Source organism: Montipora foliosa, chromosome 6, assembly GCF_036669935.1.
Source record: "Montipora foliosa isolate CH-2021 chromosome 6, ASM3666993v2, whole genome shotgun sequence".
Taxonomy (NCBI): Eukaryota; Metazoa; Cnidaria; class Anthozoa; order Scleractinia; family Acroporidae; genus Montipora; species Montipora foliosa.
In genome coordinates, this window is record NC_090874.1 from 40798698 (window position 1) to 40818585 (window position 19888).

Below are 19888 nucleotides of genomic sequence, written 5' to 3' on the forward strand. Positions count from 1 at the left end.
CAAGCTTGAATGAATTCGAACAAAAGAAGAGCAAATTAGCAATCCCTTTTATATTGCGTCTCCGTGTTTAACAGATTTTACTCATCATTTGGGGGCATCCTAGGGTTTTTGAGGTGTCAATGAGTTCAATTCATTTTGTTACACCCATTTGAAATCACTGGTGATCCTTGAAATCTGATTGGCTCTCAGCAGTGCGATTTATTCCAAAATTGCACTATTTTGTGCTCTAAATCACACCATTTCCCCAGCCAATGAGAAAAGAACTCTAAAATAAAACAACCAATCAGAATTCAAGGCTTGTTTAAGGTAACCAATCAAATTGCAGGAAAATGATCTATATAGACAAAAAAACCATTATATGGTGAATTTTTCACTTTTCATCCCAACTGAATCAACAAAATATTGGTACTGACTAAAATCCTGAAATTTAGCAATTAAATAATTATTTTGTGACTTCGTGTCGTGCAATTTTTGTCTGAAATCATATTTGTGATTTCAAATTGAACTCGCGCTGTGCACTCGTTCGATTTTGAAATCACGCATAATGGTTTCAGACCAAATTGCACTCCACTCAGTTTAGGTACCATTATGTCCCCTCGATTAACACATTGACCCCTGGGAGTGATACTTAACAGATTTTACTCTGTGTAACGCCAGACGATTTTACTCGTCAACTGGGGGTATCCTAGGAGTCAATGTCTCCTCCATTAATAATGAGACGTAATTAATCTTTAGAGTTAAGTCAGTGAAACTGCCCCCTCAACAGGCTGTTCCATTTGTACCTGTAGATTGGAAGTCTATAGGTGTCGTTGGTGCCATCGTTCCTTGGAATTTTCCATTAATGTTACTGTGCTGGAAGGTGTGTCCAGCTCTTGCTATGGGAAACACAGTGGTTCTCAAGCCAGCTACGTACACTCGGCTGACAGCACTTTTGTTTGCTGAGATTTGCGCAGAGGCAGGACTTCCACCTGGTGTTTTTAATGTTGTTACTGGCAATGGTGCATTTGGCAGTTGTCTTGCCACCCACCCAGATGTTGACAAAGTAGCATTCACTGGCTCTACAGAGGTATTGTTAACCACTTAATAATCGAGAGTGTGGTCGTTACAGCGAAATCTCAAACTGAGTCATTGCTGTATTGACCAAGTAATAGTGAGGTCAATACAGCTAGGCTAAGGTTTGAGATTTTGCTGTAACGAATGAACAGTTGAGTTTACATGTATTAAGTTGTATATTAAGAGGCTAACAGAATGGTTCTAAAGAAGAAAAAGCTAACTTGCATAATCCACAAATTGGTGTGTGGACATCACAGGAGAATAATGCCCTAGCACTTACATGTAGCAGGGGTGTAGTGTCCTTTACGCAAATGCGTACTTGAGAAATTGGTAGGATTCTTTTCAAAGATTTTCTGTTATGTGTTAAAGCCTTCGGAGTCAGTCTCATCACTAGTCCCCACTTCCCGATTATTTTTGAAGGAAAGGTTATGATGGTGACATTCTAACAGAGTTTGCGACGTCACTTGCCCTTTGCTTATAACCCTCCTTTTTGTGTTGTACCTTGCTGAAACTTGACAAATGGGTAAAATAAACAACTAACTACTGCATTTTCCTATACATTATTTTATTTACTGAAATGTCCTTCGGAAATAGTCGGAAATGACATTTGCAAGACCCTAAATTTCAAAAATTTCTGGGGAAGCTTGTGCCCCAGAACTCCTCATTTGGAGCACCTTTGGCGTGTGCGTACACCTTTAAAATCTCATGCTATGCTCCTGTGTAGCTGCTGTTAGCCAATCAAAGCACGTGTTATATCAGAAAGAAACACTAGCCATATAATAATATATGGTAATGCCCTTAAGTTCTTAGTTAAAGCACATCAATAAATGGCTTGAAAAAGCTACCGGCAGTATTATTATGGGGCATGAGGCATTTTGTCCAGTTGTAATGCAACATAATAATAATTATTGTTTGCTTTTTCCTGACTTTGCATTAGTGTATTTAGTGTCTTCCAAAAGCCTTCCTTTTCAATAGAAATGTCTTGCAATCACAATGTTTGTGATGAATAATAATAGTATTTTTGAGAGCCATTTTCCTTGACAGCCATTGAGCAAGTTAACAGCTGTTATTGTTAACAAGGGAAATGTTTTGTGGTCATGTTACAAGTGTTGGTGTAGCTTTCTTGGGGGGTGGGGGGTGGGGAGTAGAGTGAAGCTTTGAGGGGTGTACAGTGCAATCCTTGTCCTTCCATCAGCATTATGATAATTACATATTAATCTTGTATAATATTGTCGAAGTAATTAAAGCAGAGGATCAAGCTAATGTTATTCTTTATACCTTGTTTTATCATACCCAATGTAGGTAGGGAAAGTATTGCGTAGGTTGACTGCGGGAAGTGGTAAGAAGCTTTCATTAGAGCTTGGTGGCAAATCTCCTGTTGTTGTGTTTGATTCAGCGGATCTGGACAGCACAGTTGAGGGCATAGTAGATGCCATTTGGTTTAATCAAGGACAGGTAAGCTTCTTTCATAAATCTGATGGCTACTATGATCCTTCATTGTAACACGTGATGCAAGGCTGCTGAAAGGGTGCTGGAAAAAAATAATATTGAACCTGTGCTAACTTCTTTAGGGCAAATCAGGGTTAGATAATAATGACTGTGAATTGTGCAGGGTTGTGTATTCCTTTGATTAACAAAATGGGACGAAAACTTGGACCATCACAGGTAGCCCAGACGTAATGTGTCTTTTTCACAGTATTTATCAAAAAAGTGACAATCAAAGTTCATGCAAGGTTATTCAATTTTAGCTTCATATTTACAGTTTAGAAAAATATATTTTACCACATTGCTTGTAATCTCGCAATCTGATTGGCTAATTTGCCGTTGTTGATGAGAGTCTAGACAACGCTGTACGCGTCATGCTCGCGTCATTTTGTCACGCAGTGTAATAGCCAATCAGGAACGCTCATTTTGGAAAATAAACCAATCATATTGCGAGAAAGTTATAGACAACGCTTGCTCTTTCTTTGAGTCATGATTTTCGTCACGCTCTGAAACAAAAACTCTCTTTGGCGTTGAATATTGTGGTAAAAAACAAAATCGAAAGTTCAGCGTTGTTGTGGACTCACTCTGCTGCGCCTCGTGAGTCCACAACAAAAATTGACCACTGTGATGACAAATATCGTTGTCGATAAGAGTACAGACAACGCTGAACCACTTTCGATTTTTTAATTTGAAATATAGCCTACCTACCTCTAGCCCAGCGTTGGTAGGTCTGGCGGGTTTAATTAAATTGATCATTAATTTTGTCAGTGTATACTTTACCATTTCAAAATCAGAACAGGTGCCAGACGGATAGAGTGACTAAGGGATTGCGAACAAGGTGCTTAGAGACCGTGTAGTACTTTTGAAATTGATGACATGGAGTAATGAAAAAGTCTTTTTTATTTTTTCCCCCTAATTTCTATTTTTAGTTGATTATCATAGGGCTGTGTTAAGAGAATTTTGCCAGATTGCATCCACATATTAATAGGCCATTTCTGAGTTCATGTCTGCCTCCTCTTCAAAGTGAGTCTAAGTGCAAAGTTTTTGATGGTACTTAGTTCTACTTTACATATGAATGAAAAGGTATTTTCACTTAGATTGACTTTGAAGAAGAGGCGGACGTGAACTCGGAAATGGCCTATTCTGCAATAAAAAATACCATATTTCTGAAATGAGCTACTGGATAATGTGATTAAAACATGTATGTGCTCAAAATTTCTTTGTGTCGCTTGACATGCACAATAGTTTTAAGGGTGCAGTTTTGTTGTGTTATGAAATCAATTTCCATTGTCCATAAAACAGTTCTCTTGATACCGGTAAGGGAATTACAGTAGTTTAAGTTAAATTAGTGTTATTTATATACTTAAGGAAATTGTATGAACACGATTGCATTTCATGATTGGCACAAGTGAAGTTTTGAAAGTACAGAACATCACAACTGGCCATAAATAATGAAGTGCATGATTGAGAAAGTTCATACGAAATCTTTTTTATTTATTGCATACTCAACAAAATTGCTCCATTGCTTTGCTTCCATAGCAACTTCCATGTCACATGCCTTAACCTCTACATTAAACCTTTGCTAAATCTGCAGGCACCTACATGTAGTAATTCATTGTTTGTTGTTTTCACCTTTTATCTACAGTCATCTTCATATAATTTTCTATACAGCTTACTGTGTGAAGACAGTGAGTGAATTGAACAGTCACTATACCAACAGTACTTAATGAGCGTTCAGTTAATACACCATCTGCATGCTGTCTTCATAATTTCTGTTACAATGTATTTCTCAAGTGCCACTTTGTGCTTCCATAGGTTGAGACAGTTACTTGTAAGTGTTTTAGTGAGGCTGGGAGCTTGAGTAGCAATAATTTCTTACTGTACATGTACATTTTAGGTTTGCAGTGCTGGATCACGTTTGATTGTCCAAGAGACCTGTGCTAAGAAGTTGATCGAAAAAATCAAAGAACGCATGACTCACTTACGACTCGGTCACTGTCTTGACAAGAGTATTGACATGGGGGCAATAGTTGACCCATCACAGAAGAGGGCCATTGCAGCTTATGTTGAAGAGGCAAGGAAGCAAGGAGCAGAAGTGTTTCAAAGCTGTGCATCTATGCCTGAAGATGGATCGTACTTTCCACCTACTCTGATTACCAATGTCCAGCCTGTCTCCAAGATTGTGATGGAAGAGGTAAATACGAAGGCTTGCTTTAGTCATGTGATCTTCATCTAAAGTGATGGTTCAAACTTTTTCCTGGCTAAACATCATCATTTTTTTGCAGTTTAGATAGCCTCCCAAGCAGACATTCTTAGGGCTTTAGTGCGCGTTCCTCCCCTGTGAACGTTTGCTGAAACGATAAAACCACTTTCGCTAACTGGCCTTTTGCGCTTGATTTAAACAAGAGGTTACAGGTAGCCTACACTTTGTTCAAAGGAATTTCGGCCGATTTCCTTTAAAATTTGCAGTATTTCAGGGTTTTGTTATGTTACAGTGAATATCAATATCCAGCTCAATTGATCGCAAGTGCCTCTGAATGAGGAGATACCAAGTTCGAATCCTACTTGGGCTGCGCCTGCGAGGCATAAGAATATTACACATGCATAGCCAAATGGCAACACCCCCCCCCCCAAAAAAAAAAAAAGTTTATAGTCGATATATTTCATTTAATTATTATTACCCGGTATGTTATAATATTGTAAATTACTAGTATAATAAGATGTGTAAATAGTTTTATAAATTTTTAAATTTTTGATTGTAAAAATGTGTAATTCAGCCCTTGGGCTGTGAATGCATTTGAGATTAAACTATCTATCTCTCTATCTATCAAACGCTCCCTTAGACTCGCTTTGAAGAGGAGGCAGACACAACTCGGAAATGGCCTATTGCCAGTAGTTGCATCATGGTAGAAGAGAGAGTGTAATATGACTAAAACTGTCTGTTTCCACTTGACAATAGGTATTTGGTCCTGTGTTGACAGTTCTCACTTTCAGAACAGCCAAAGAAGGAATAGCTTTAGCCAACAATACCAATTATGGCCTCGGTGGTAGTGTGTGGACAGAAAATTTATCACTTGCCTTGGAAGTTGCTTTGAGTATTAAGGCTGGATCTGTTTGGGTCAATGGGCATAACCTTTTTGATGCTGCAGCTGGGTTTGGGGGTTACAGAGAGAGTGGATTTGGACGAGATGGCGGCAAAGAGGTTAGAATTTGATGTACCACACAATTGAATATTACTGTTCGCAGGATCTGGTTTTTTTTTACTTAGAGGTTGTTAGCAAGTAGTAGTAAAAGAGAGACGGAATTTCTGCCCATTATGGTAATCATTTCACTAAGGTTATGTATTCTGCTGTTTATGGAACAAGATTAAAATCCACCACTTTCTCCAACACTAAAGTGACTAATTATTTTATTCACCTCTGTGTCAGTGAAAGTGAAGGGTACCTGCAAAAGGCTTGTGATACGAGAAGTTAGATTTTAAACCCATTGACCTCTAGGAGTAAGACTTATAGATTTACTTGATCTAACACCAGATGATATTATCCGTCAGTGGCCGGGGTGGGGCGGGCGGGGATGTGGGGTTGGGGGGGTGGGGGGAGGGTTTTTGTGGCAGGTGTAGGGTGGGGGGGGGGGGCAGTTCAGGAGTCAATGGGTTAACAACCTCTGAATCCACTCAAAACCTATGCCCCCTTTAAGCAGTCAAAAACCCTGCCATTAATAATACTGTTTGTTTGGAATTGACATACTAACTACAATGTAGAACTTGCCTTTGAATCGCACAGGGTTTATACGAGTATGTGTGCCCATCCTGGCAAACTCGGCCCAAGCCAGCTGTGGATGGCTATGATATGCAGTCGTTTGGTTCATCTGTTCCTGCTAGAGTGCTGAATCCAAATATCAGTCCAGTAAAACTGCCAGACTGCAAAGCTGGAGAAACAGGGCAAATGAAACCCCCAAGGTACAAACAGTGATTATTATTTATAAGGATTATTTTTGTGCCTTTTCAATTATGCAGTTAGCAACCCAATCTTGACGTACCACCACAGCCAGGACTACATGCGCTTTTCTTAGTTTGCTTGTTACCATTGTACAAGAATTAAAAGCAACCAACGTGTCAAATTCTCACGGCTGCACCAAACCCCATTTGTGGGTTTTTGAAAAGTGTACCTCTCCAAATTATGAAGTTTAATTCGTAGATGCCATGTTGATGTACAGACAAGAGACCAATACGGAGGAAGAACCGTATTTAATTTAACAAGACAGTTTTATCTAAAGTACAAAAAAATTACGTTGGCGCTCTGCGTCATAAATGTTCAAAAGAAGCAGAAAATTAATGAGCAAATAAACTTGGAAACAAACTGAAAACTTACCTCTTGACAACGTGGAATGCGCATGCAACATTAAACGTAAGCATCGCGCGCGTTTAACTGAACTGATATAACAAAGCTGAATGTTCAGCAACTGACGCCACCCCGATGAGGAAGTGTTCCTCGTCTTTACTCGTACCCTTCTGCGGGGTGTAGCACTGTAACATTTGTAACCGGCATCTCGTACACTCCAGCACTGGTGTTCACTCTCACTGACGTTTCGGACGTTGCCATCTTGTCCGAGGTAGACGTTGACGATTCGACTGATGTTCCAGTTTACAAGAATTGCATGAATCTTCAGCGACACACGGTGGATAAGTCACTATCCAACAGCTTCAATCTGTGCAAAGATTTAATTATTTGCTTGTGTACTGAACTGTGAATATGCATCCTCTAAGCACATCTAAGTACATGTAAAGGCATGTCTAGAAACCTTTGTCAATGTTTAACGTGAACTGAGTATCTTTTACACTCTGGATATCAACTTATCCACTGGATAAAAGCTATCCAGCCTTTGTACAATTGAGGCCTGCTTTCTTCTCTTTGCTGAGTTTGCAAACATTCAAAGATGCTCTCCTCTTATTATTGACTCCCAATAAAGAGAATAACTTCGTTGCCTTTAACAAAGTGTGTTAATTTTCTTCAAGCATTGATCACACTTACAAAGTCTACATTGGAGGGGCTCAGAAGCGACCGGATGGTAATTACTCTCGTCCAGTTTTAAACCCCAGTGGGGAGGTGATAGGGCAAGTGGCTGAGGGAAACAGGAAGGACATCAGAGATGCTGTGGAGGCAGCACATAAGGCTGCACCAGGGTCTGTAGTCAATGATCAACATGTATATTCTCATTACTGGCCTCCATATTGCCAGGGTTTAGTGTCAACAGGGAGAATACAAATACAGTGTCTTCTTTGTGGCTTTTTCATGCCATTAACCGTTCAAACAATGGCTATTGATTGCTTTTATGCAAGCAGTCTAGCTTTTATGACTTGGTCGTCAGTGCCCAAAGTTTCTAGACAACTAGTACTGAGTTTCTTCTGTGTCAGGTGAGCTGCGCGCCTATCTAGTCAATCGTGTTTTGTCACGGTTCCCTCGACCGTATCTCGATTGCGGGTCAAAACAAGGTTTACTAAACAATTGCAAGTGCGTGGCCTGACTGACGTAAGACTGCGAGCAGTGTACAAACTTTCACCTTGCTTATACAAGAAGACTTAAGAACTAATTACAAACCTTTGGTCTTATCAGGATTCATGAAAGCGTATAATCACAATTCCTTTTTTTGCACTTGCAGTGGTGAATATGCTATCACATCATGTTGCTCATTTTCAGAGAATAGAGAGTTTCTAAGCAAGTAACCGTGGACAATATTCCTGTCGATCTATGTGGTATCAAACTGGGTTGATCTGATCGGCGTAATTACAAATTGAGAAATTAAATATTTCGAGCTAGAGCCGATGCAACGTAGATTTGATTAGTAATGAACTATATCTCGGCTGGCCAAACCAGCCTTCTTCAGGGAGAGAGAGTACTCTCATTGTACGAAGAAGGCTGGTTTGGCCAACCGATATATATATGGGTTATTGACCAAGCGTGAGGTCAAGATGGCTGGACATTGGCCAAGTTCTTTTTTTTTGTAGCCTGGGACCATCTCCGCAGTTGGGGTTGTGGTTGCGAAAAAAAAAAATTTCGAGCGAAGCGATCTTAGAGGGGAACTGGGGTGGGAAAGGGGTGGCGGAGTTCGTCTCGTTCCATAACAATCTCGTACCCAGAGTCCTCGGGCTTCTTGGTCAGCGGGTCAGCGCCCGGAGGGACTCTGGGATAATCGACTCCATTTTCCCACAAAACGTGGGTTCCGGTATGATTACGTATGCCTGAGTTTAAAGGGGCTAGGTCACGCAATTTTAGGCAATGTCAGCATTGATCAAATGGTCATAGAATTAACTGAAATAACAAAATAACGGCTCAAAATTATAGAGAAACTCACACAAAACACAGGAAAGCTAAGGAGGGACAAGGATGGACAAAACTGGGGTGGATTGAAGTGGATTGCATTTGGCTAAATTTGAAAAACGTCGGCCCACCTTTTTTCAAATTTACATCAGTTTATATCAAGATGTCATTTAAACAGCTGGAAAATCATTCTCAATTGTTACGCGGCCGTGATTTTACAAATGAAAGACTCTTGCTCTGCCAATTTGACGTTTAGAGCTCATAACTAACAAAATTAAACAGAATTACCTAAAACAGCGTGACCTAGCCCCTTTAAACGGAAACAGAAAAGAGAAAACCGTAAACAGTAGAAATGGCGGGTTGAAAGTGTTCGAGAAACAAGAATTTTAGCCTTACACACAAAGAAACTGGAGAAATGTTCATTGGCTTGCTGTAAGAGCAAATGAAGATGAAACCTCTGACGCTTTCGGTAAGTGTATTTTTAGTGTTTCAGCGTACATTCCATTGTTCAGAATGCCATCGTGCAAGCAACGCGATCGACAATTTTTTTGTGGAAACGACACAAATGCCCTCTTCTACTACAATTTGATGTTTCCGTAATTCTGAATGGCTTCGACAAGACTTTATTCCACGGATTTCTCCTCAAAGAGACTGATGTAATGTTTTCCCACGGTACTTTTGCAACAGCAACAGTAATCACGCGTGGGAAAATTCCCGTGCGGTATAAGACATAATTCAAACCTCGTCGTTTTATTATTTTTGTGATTTATATATTTCTGAGGTAGAAAAAATCAAACAGCACTGAAACTAGTTTTAGATTTTGAATCTCCCTCCAGATTCTGGGGCTTCCGAATTACTTACCGACTTCCTGTAGGACTGTCATTGTTACGCAAGCGGCCAATCAAAAATATAGTTCAAGTCGATTATCCCAGAGTCTCTCCAGGCGCTCACCCGCTGACCAAGAAGCCCGAGGACTCTGGCTACGAGATTGGTTCCATAACCGAACAGGTTTGGTCAATAAATGATTTATTATATGGGATAAAACACCAAAAAATGATCTTTGATCTTGCGGGAGCCAAGCCAGAAATCCCGAGCGGGCAAGGTAGCTCCATCTTGCCTGCTTACGGAGCTAGTCAAATAATAAGGTACATTACTAATCAAATCTTCGTTGTATTGGCTCTTGCAGAGAGTACACCTCTTTCATAATGGTGACCAAAAAAAATATTCTTTTGTTGTAACGCTAAATACCTCTTACAAACCGAGTTCGAGGTCCTTACTGTGAAATTTCGGACCGAGTTTTTTCCTGGGCTATTAATCAACGGGAAAAAACGAGGATCCATAATTTCACAGTACGGACCGAGAAAACGAGGTTTATAGTAAGATGTTGATTATAGTGGAGCTCCGCTCTATCTATTATCTCAGTTGTAAGGAAAATTCGTTGAAGTCAAGCGGAAGGCTCAACTGCCACGAAAATCCGAAAAACGTAATCTACTTGGCTGTTTGAAAAAGCTGCCTCCAAGATTCAAACAGTTTTACAAGTTTATGGAACAGAAACGACATGAAAAACTTGCTGGAGAATGTTTTAATTCACAAGGGCAGAGCTATTGTTGTCCTTATTAATTTTTATTGTTCAGCATCATTCAATAATACAACAGGGAGAGTTACCGCAGCGCCTCAAATTCTATTTTATTTAAAGGAAATCACTTGGTATTTTCGTAGAACTCTGATGCTCTTATGCTGGGATAAAATTGTACTTCCATGGTCCAATCGGAATCAAGTAATTTTGTTGAGTGTCTTACAACAGGCAACTGAACATACCTTATTTCGTTCGTCGTTTCTTTATAGATGGGGTAAAAGGGCTGCACACAACAGGGCTCAGATTGTGTACTACATGGCAGAGAATTTGGAGCTGCGACACAGTGAGTTAAGCCAGAGGTTATGTGGTATGACGGGCTGTTCCATACAAGAAGCTAACAAAGAAGTGGACATCACAATTCAGCGCTTGTTTTACTGGGGTGCTTACGCAGATAAATATGGAGGCACCGTACAGGCGAGTTTGATTTTTATCGCAAGGGGAGATTGAGGGCTGTAGTGATTAAAGGCGCTGTTACTCTGGGCAAATTTTCTTGAAACATCTTTCGCGACGAAAGTTCTCACGTTGCGAAACAAGCTGCTTTAAGGGTGTTACACTTAGAAACGCTTCTTGCAACTCGCCCAGTTTTCGATGATCACTTTGAAACGTCGCGTAAAACGTTGGCGAAAGTATAGATTTCAATTCTACTTTCCGCAACGGTTTCTGCAACTTGACGCGCAACGTTTTTGGCGTTTGCAGGATATGTTACATTGGGTGATGTTGCATGCAACCTGTCTGATCGTCTGAGGTTTTTCCGACTATGACTTTTTCAGACAGGTTGCATGCAACATCTCCCAATGTAACATACCCTGCAAACGTCAAAAAAACGTTGCACTGGCTTCCCACCAATGTAGCCCGGGTTCGGTTGCCAGACTCATGGCCATGTGTTGGGTAAGTTTGTTAGTGGTTCTTTACTCTGCTCCGAGAGGTTTTTCTCCGGGTTATCTGGTTTTCCCCAGGCTCCTAAAAAAGCAGCATCTCTAATTCGAATTTGATACGGATGCCGGACCTCCCTGAAAACCACTTCCGGGTGAGTGGAGCTTCCTGGGTAAATATCTCGAATTAACTCGGAAAAAGTCCCAGTGTTCCTAGCACGAGTGGAACCGTCTCGTATCATCAAAAATATATATCACTTTCCTTCATTCTTCTAGCCTAAAACATACATTCTCACTTAGTATTATACCTGAATAACGTTGGTGATTTTTGAACATTTTTCTTGGAGACTAATGGTAATATTTGACGTGATTATTTCAACCGTACTAGGAAACCCCATTCTACGGCGCAACTGTCAAGATCCATGAGCCTGTTGGAGTGATTGGCATCGCTTGTCCAGATAGCTGTCCCTTGTTAGCGTTCGTTTCCCTTTTGGCTCCTGCAGTCATTCGAGGGAACACAGTGGTCATTATACCAAGTCAGAAACATCCAGTGGTCGCGGTAGACATGTACCAGGTATCACTTTTTGGGGAGTGTTTTTGACTAGACTTGCATGCATATGGTTTAGTATCGGAACGGTTTAAAATGTTCAGTTGGCCGGATTTTTTTTGTACCTCGATGGGAAGTTGCCTTGCTGGAGCGGTGTCGAATGTAATCAACGCAATTAATATTTCTACATTTTTCTGACTTTAGCATGGACGACACCGGACAAACCATTACTATCTTCGCTCTGGTGCTATTAGTTTCCGTTCAATCGTTGTGAAAGTAATTACGCTTAAACCCGAAAAGAAAGTAAATGAAAGAAAAATGACCACTCTTACGTAGAAAAACTAGTTAGCCGCAAAGGTTGAGGGTACACCTCATAAGAAATTTTATCTATCGGGCCTCCAACCACTGCGAGCCGGGGTTCAATTCTGGCCTCGGCCAGCATGTAGGCTGAGTTTCAGTCGATCTCAGCCTGACTCGAGGGTTTTTCTCCGGGTACTCCGGTTTTCCTCCCTCATCAAAATCGACTCACAGCTAATTAACATCTAGCTGTGGTGGTGTGCTTGGACATCAAACATGGACTGTATAGCGGCAGCCAGAGGCGCCTTTGTATGCTTTCAGCCCGATGTCGTGAGCCGCGCCCTTCGCAATTCAGTCCTCGACTGCAAGTAAGGGTGATTAGCACTGGCAATATTTATTTATTTATTTTATTTATGTGTTCTCCATTTGCCAGATCTTTGACACATCTGATCTACCTGGTGGAGTTGTCAACATAGTGACAGGTGACAGGGATCATTTAACCAAATACCTGTCCGAGCACCAGGATGTGCAGGCCATGTGGTACTTTGGCACCGCGGAGGGAAGCAAATTCGTGGAATGGTCGTCAGCAGTGAACGTTAAGCGCACCTTTGTTAACTACGGTCAAAGCCGAGATTGGTTTGACAACTCGCAGGGACATGGGGAGGAGTTTCTCTTTCATGCGACTGAATGCAAGAACATCTGGCTTCCAATGGGAGACATCTTTGCGAATTAATGCGACTACAGCGCAGCGCACCGCAGTGCATTAGTGTCGTTGACTTGCTTACGTAGCAAGCGTTTTTGTGTGGGGTTTCGGAGGAAAGAAAGACCTAAGAAGGAGATTTTCCATCTTTGGTTGCGCGGAAAACGGGGCGAGAGCAAAAAAATGAGATAGAGAAGGGAGAGGAGGGAAGGGAATGTCATCTACGAGAACCACCTTACCCTTTTAAGGGAAATAACGTGAAAACTAACTATTGTCTAAGATGTAAACAAGAGTTTACACTCCTCAGAAGAGTGAGAAGTAGGTTAACCCGGACCTTTTGCTCGCTCCAATGTCCGTTGAACTAAAGAGTTATAGTAAAGAGTTATCCGAGATTTACCTTCTACCTGTTGAAGTCAGTATGGAAACATTTTAAAGGGATTTTCAATTTTAAGTTCTTAATAATATAACTTGCACGAATATTCTACTAAAGAAATTGGGAAAAGTAGATTCAGCTGCTTGTTCTTTTGGTTGCTGTTCGAGAGAAGAAGTTAGAACACTTATTTTATCTGTGCCCTTTTTCACAAGCATGCTGGATAGACTTTGATTTATTTTGGTATAAAAATATGAAAGAAGATATTACTTTATCTTTGAAAGAAATAATTATTGGCTTCTGTGGAAAAGATCTTGACTTTTTTAATTATTGTATTTTGGTAGGAAACTCTGTAATCTATCAGTGTAGGAGAAACGAGATGAAACCTGTGAAAGTGCATTTAAAGTTATGTTACACAAAAAGTATGAAACGGAGTTGTATATTGCTGGTAAGGCCAAGAGTTTGAATAAGTTTCATAAGAAGTAAAAATTCAAGCCTCTGTCGTAATTTTTGTTTCCAGTACTTAAGTGTAGCGAATGCTTTTGTATATTATACCCAGGTTGTTGTTGTTGTTGCGTTTTATTTTTGTCAGTCGTTTGTGTTATGCGTTTGTGCGTGTGTCGGTGTGTGTGTAACAACACTCTTATCTAATTCACTCTTGCAAATAGCCAGGATTTTGTTTGTGCGTTCGTCAGTTCCATAGGGGTTGGGAATATTACTTAGAGTGTCAGGAGTTCATCAAGGGGAGGTTGTATCTCCCACACTTGGCCTAGTAGTCAACCCCTTCCCGAGTAGATTTATTCATAATAAAACGCCTCCCTTGGGAGAATCAGGACACCCACAGTTGTAAAAGCCAATCAAAGCAGAGCTATCGCAGAGTCAAGGAAAATATGATACTTTTCTCGGGAAAAAAACTTGCTCCTAAAAGTAAATTTACTCGAGAAAGAGTTGACTTGGAAAATTATTGTGCATAATGGTTGTTTTCGATTTCTCTTGGGACATGAAGATGTGGCAGTGTTGCGGTGGAAGGAAGAGGAGTGCTGAGGGCAAAAGATGGATAATTCTTTTAACTCCGAGTTCCTCTTCTCGCACACATTTTTAATGTCGTCACGCAACGCTCCTCTCCACAAACAGCGTTGTGTGACAACACAACGAACGGGCTGGGAGGTGCAGTAAACTCCGAGTTGCTGTTCGCCAGAGTCTCTTGCGAAACCAAAATTATCTTAAATTGCATCAAATCAAGTAACTCGTTTTCTTTTTGAAGAGTTTCTCAGGAAGACTCGTTTTGAAAAAGGCAAGCAGCAACTCGGAAATGGCGTAACTTAACGGTGGCTTAAACCAGTTTCAACACTTTCAAGAGACCTTGTTATTAGGATTGACGCTACGACACGTTATCACGTAACAGCAATGTTATGGTACCATGTGAAACATGAATTATTGCTGAACAAGGTGCAGTCATGTTTGTGACGTAACAAGCTACCATGGCAACATTGCAAAAACACCCTAAATTTTAGTTGCTCATATCTGAAAAACGAACTCGGTGACTCCACTTTTTGATTGCACAAAAGTGATCAGCAAGTCAAGATGAAGCTCTCTGCAAAGTTTAAAAAAAATCCTGTGAAGCGGATTCAGAGCTACCTTAAATTTTCAATCAGTTAAGGTGGCTCTGAGTCCACTCCACAGAATTTTTTTAAACTTTGCAGGAAGTTTCATTCTGGCATGCTGATTACATTTCAGAAATAAAAAACGGGGGTCACCGACTTCTTTTTTTGAGATATGAGCAGCTAAAGCCAAAATATGAGGTGTGTTGCAGGGCTTTCCTGTTGCCATGGTAACTTTTAACGTCACAAAAATGACCGAATCTTTTTTAGCAATAAATGGACTTTGATATGGTTCCATAACATTGCTGTTAAATGATAAAGTGTCGTAGTGTCAATCCTTCTAATAAGAACGTTTTTTCAAGTATTGAAACTGGTTTGAGCCACCTTAAACGAGCTCTTCTTTCCTGAAATATTATGCATTCCAATTGGCTGTTCTGTTTTAGTAGGTGAAAGAGAACTTTTGTCACTGACCACTGAAAATTCACGAAAAACTATTAAGAAGTGATGCTGATTGTTGACTAGGGTCTGTTCTTTTTAGTTTTTGCCTGCGTCTCATTCAATCCCGAAGTGTGATCGCTCAAACAATTTTGCAATGCTTTGCTATTGTCTTGCTTGTTTTTGAAACGTTTATTTGTTTGAAATCGAATTTCAAAAGTCAAGTTGGTGTACCGTGTCTCTCAAGCAAGGTCAGAACTCAGTTACGCAATGTAGTAGAACCCAACCTTGGGTTATGTGCACAAGTATGTTGGCGGAGGAGCCTCTAGAGCGCGAGGAAAATGGGGCGAGGAAAAGTCATCACTAAGGAACATGCATCGAGGACCGCCGTGTCATATATTGGATGAGGTGACAGGACAGCGCTCCCCTTCAGGTCTTTGGGTCCATGCTCTCATAAATATAACGGTTGGCTCTTAGCACTTTTACGTCTTCATGACGTGTATGATGATTTGATGAACTTCTCACTATATTCGAATTTCCTTATAGGAGCTTGCTAAAATTACATTTGTCATTATTGTCATTTAGAACGAGTTAACTAGGGTTCGGCACGGTCACATCTGTGAGTATTCTTTTTTCTTCACTCAAGAGTGGAAGTAGATTTTATCTCATTTTTCGTTTTGCTTTCCTTGTCAACTGTGTGAACGAGTACTAACCATCGAGAAAACATTAAGGCTCAAGCCTCTTGCTTTATTTAGTCACAAGAATACAATAATCCGAGTTTACACGATCAATGTTTTATTGTCAAGCCGATGTTTTTACCTTTTAGATCATTGTTTCAGTTTACAACACTTTAAAGTTTCCTATGAACTTCTACAATCCAATGTTTAGGCTAGTATAAATTGTAGTTTTAATTTGCGCTGCATGTATTTCGGCTTTGAACGTGGTTGAGGCTGACTTTTCACTTAGGGAAGCCTTTTGCACACAGGCCCACAGGGATAGCTTGAGATATTGGTACAGGGGCGGTCATTCCAAGTGCCTGATGCCCGGACCGAGATGCTGTACCCAATCCACATGTTTCCACATGGTTCATTGGCCTTTCCATTTGGTTCTTGAGGAGCCCAGTTCTTGTAGACTGGAACGGAGTGGTCATTCCACAGGAACTGTTTGATGCTCGAGTCCCATTTGAGGTCAATCCAAACCAGTCGTAACGATGGCTGGCGCTGTTGTATCAGGTTCAGAACGAACTCGTTCTCTTCTGCGCTGTTGATTTTGACCAAGTCTCCGCCTCGTGTTTTGCAGTATGATCTTGCTTGGTCCCGTGACAGGATAGATCCACTCACAAGATAACAGTATCTTCCAAACCTTTCCCAGCCACTGGGACATTGTGCACCTGGGAAGTTAAATGATAAGTTAAAAAAAAAAGGTTTAGCCCCACAACGCTGCAGAATTCCGAATTTCTTACGTTTTTCCTTTAACGAGAAGGAAACATCGGAGAGAGGAAAAAAGACACTGGTGTGAATTTATCAGTTAATATATTTGTTACATGTTAGCAGTAGTACATAAAAATGCCTTACCAAATGTTTGTTTGAACATTTCCACCAGTTTTGCATCGTCAAGAGCTGTGGAAAAAGGTACAATGCAATAAAACAATGCAGTGGCGATTAGGACTTGAAATGCAACTTAAACTGTCCTATAACTAGGATTTAATATGCGAGTAGAAATAATGGAAATAAATGTAACCCTGTGCGGTTTCAATAGCTCTGTTGGTTAACTAAATCATATTCCAGAAACCCTTGTTGAAAATGAAGGCCACCCGACGGCAAAAAACTGCATATTTTAGTGCCCACATCTGTTAGAGATTTTAGTGAGTGCCTGAGTGTATTTTGAAACTATCATTCTGGATGAGAGTTTCTCGTCAGTTGATACTTTAAGTTAAAAATCCAAGTATCAAAAAACTTAAGGACGGCAGAAAATCTCTGTCGCCGAATTTAGCAGCTGGTTTTGTGTCCCAGCAAAATTTATTGTTGAAAATCAAAATTTGTAATGTACGAAGACCCTAAAGTTCGAGGCATGCGAGCCAGAAATCTCAACCAGTTTTAAAAATCACTGGATTAAAAATATTGGATTTAAACGTAGAATTACATTGGACGAAGTTTTAGGGGTAGTTTGGGCAAGTTTTGGCTAGTTTTTAAGCCTCGCATGAATTGATGTGTTGATTTGAAGTTTGTCCCCAATTAGTGCCTCAACGCCTACTTCACTTGACACTAAACCAAATAAAGTTCGTTTTTGTGGGTCAGTCTGTGAGCCTGGGATTTTCATAGAAATTATTCCTTTGGCGCCCCTTTCTTCGTAAATCAGAGCAATTTAATTGAGACTGATTTATACACGTCTACGTATTTTGGGCAATGGTACAGTGGATGCCAGCACCGAATCAGGAACCGGTAGAAATTAACCTTGTTTACATAATTACAATGAGATTTGTCCTTCATAACCACAAACTTTTTGGTGTTTGCTATATTTTTCTTAAATTGCAGAGTGAATTCTTCGCGCATAAAACAAAGAGGTTTACTTCTAAATTCCCAGTTAAATTTCAAGTTTCTTTTTCGAAACACTTTAACCGCGTTAGTAGATCGCCAATGATAAATCAGCGAAGTATATTGATGAAAACTATACCTGCTATACGTGATGTAACGACAGCAAGAAGAAGAAGAACGGACAATGCTTTCATTTTCGACTGCTGTATTAAGTGTCGCTGGTCTCAGGAAACTTGTATGTTCGACAAAGGCTACATAGGAATAATCGCGAGTCTCGGTGGAGAGTGCTGATAACACCGTACGGAGTCTCAGAAAACGAGTTAAAACAAGAACAAAAGGTAGATGTAAACATTTCGAGGCCTCATGAGGTGGTTTTTACTTCCGCCACTGAGGGAATTTATAAGATCCGGGGGGTGAAGAGGAATAATCGGTGTTCATTATTCCGTTATTCCTGCTCGAAAATGTTTGTTATTCCATTATTCGGCCCCACAAAATTTCCGTTATTCTTATTCCATTATTCCTCTTCACCTCCCGAATTGGTATAATCTAGCTTTATAAAATGAACAAGTGTTCTTTGAAATAAAAGTACATATTCTGCTCCTGTTCATCTAGAGTGGAAGGAATAGTTGTTTTAGCACCGAAGAAAGCAGGACATGAAGGCCGATTTGACAGACATTTCTATTCATACGTAGCAAACGTCCAAGCGATTAAAAGCACGCTGTGTTGCAAAAGCCGCCTTGTGTCCTTGCAGCCGTGAAGAACTTTTTGAAACATTTGTGTAATTGTTTATTTGTAGTTTTCTCGATTTCAGCGAGACCCCCTAGCCTTAAGGCTAAAATAGAAATTAAATTGTGAAGATTGTTATACTCTTGGCTATGATTTATGTGAACAAACAAACTGCAAAACGCTGGCTTTTTCTCTTACCTTTGACAAACTCAAGCTAAACAAAGTTGTAGCCATCCCTTACATCTTGTAGACTAGCATTTTCTTGTATTTAAAAAATACAGAAACGCTGTCGAAACGCGGTCATTCGGCTTTTGTTTGGATCACGGATTATTCTTCAGAGATAGCGAACCAACCAGATTTCTTTCAACACCAAGCGATTCACAAGAGGAACGTACCTTAGTAGGCTAGTCTAGACTAGCCTTTACTTTAGAGAAGGCGCACCCTCTACGACGAAAAGAACGCCTAATCTCAGTTTACAACTGGACCCTTTCGTGGCAATATCAACTTGGACTCAACTCTGAATTGACGAATAAGATAACATTTTTGAGTTTCAAACAGAGCCACTCATTACAATTACTGATAGGTAACTGTGATATTTAAGATGGGTTCTTGTACTTTGATACTCTTTATAGGAGCTTTTTTGAAATGGGTACTTAGAACATACTGGTTAATTAGTGATTTGAAAACTTAACTGGCTGTCGGGCATTGGGACGGTTCCTGTTTAGCAGTTCGATATTACGTGGCCGAATTTCAGTTACACTTTCAAACAAAGCATTGCGTTACGCTATGAACAAATTCAACTTCTGCATAATCAAGATCGACGCCGGGATCGACGGCGAATGTGTGCTCTTGCACTGAGTAGAAACATCTCGCAAATGTTAAGTTAATAGGGAGATCTAGCGACGGGTTTGTGAAACGGGAAACAGACGGTGAAAGCCGCACGAAAGTTTTTTAGGCCCAGAGTTCAGACGCCGCACTTCAGCTCGATATCTGAGCGTAACAGGCAAGAAATGCCCTGAAACCGACTGAACAAATTCCTTTTCTTTTTATTTGCGGCGTAAGGCATCTTTCATAGCCTCATATTACCGTTTGCCGTAAATTACTGGTATGTGAGTTAGAATCTCTCATTGCGTCATTGGCAACATCTCGTTTTGATGACCCACCTATCGAAAGTTAAGGTATTTTTCCCTTGCCTTTTTTTCCGAAACAAAATCGGTGACCGCCATATATTTTTTCCTTTTTCAGTTGGAATAATAAATTTATGACCTAACTTCATGCGGGAAATGAAACAAATTTTAGTGTGGGAAGATTTTAA

The 19888-nt window shown here is 40.3% G+C and overlaps 2 protein-coding genes across 2 annotated transcripts in view; one reads left to right on the plus strand and one right to left on the minus strand.

Annotated features, from left to right (window-relative positions):
* Positions 1-13299, plus strand: part of LOC138007358 (aldehyde dehydrogenase family 16 member A1-like) — a 16177-nt gene extending 2878 nt beyond the window's left edge. Inside the window, exons 3-11 of the mRNA XM_068854207.1 lie at positions 789-1066; positions 2356-2508; positions 4436-4732; positions 5498-5740; positions 6321-6496; positions 7553-7720; positions 10701-10905; positions 11752-11937; positions 12641-13299. Coding sequence (XP_068710308.1) covers positions 789-1066; positions 2356-2508; positions 4436-4732; positions 5498-5740; positions 6321-6496; positions 7553-7720; positions 10701-10905; positions 11752-11937; positions 12641-12940 — 2006 coding nt within the window. The 3' untranslated portion in view covers positions 12941-13299. The remainder of the gene's footprint in view (positions 1-788; positions 1067-2355; positions 2509-4435; positions 4733-5497; positions 5741-6320; positions 6497-7552; positions 7721-10700; positions 10906-11751; positions 11938-12640) is intronic.
* A 2731-nt stretch (positions 13300-16030) lies between these two features.
* LOC138009075 (perlucin-like protein) lies at positions 16031-18145 on the minus strand. The gene is made up of 3 exons (XM_068856377.1): positions 17987-18145; positions 16888-16932; positions 16031-16703 (listed from the first exon to the last, which is right to left on the minus strand). Exons 1-3 carry the CDS (start codon positions 18039-18041, stop codon positions 16276-16278), a joined length of 528 nt encoding a protein of 175 aa, XP_068712478.1. The 5' UTR covers positions 18042-18145; the 3' UTR covers positions 16031-16275.
* Positions 18146-19888: the final 1743 nt, after the last annotated feature.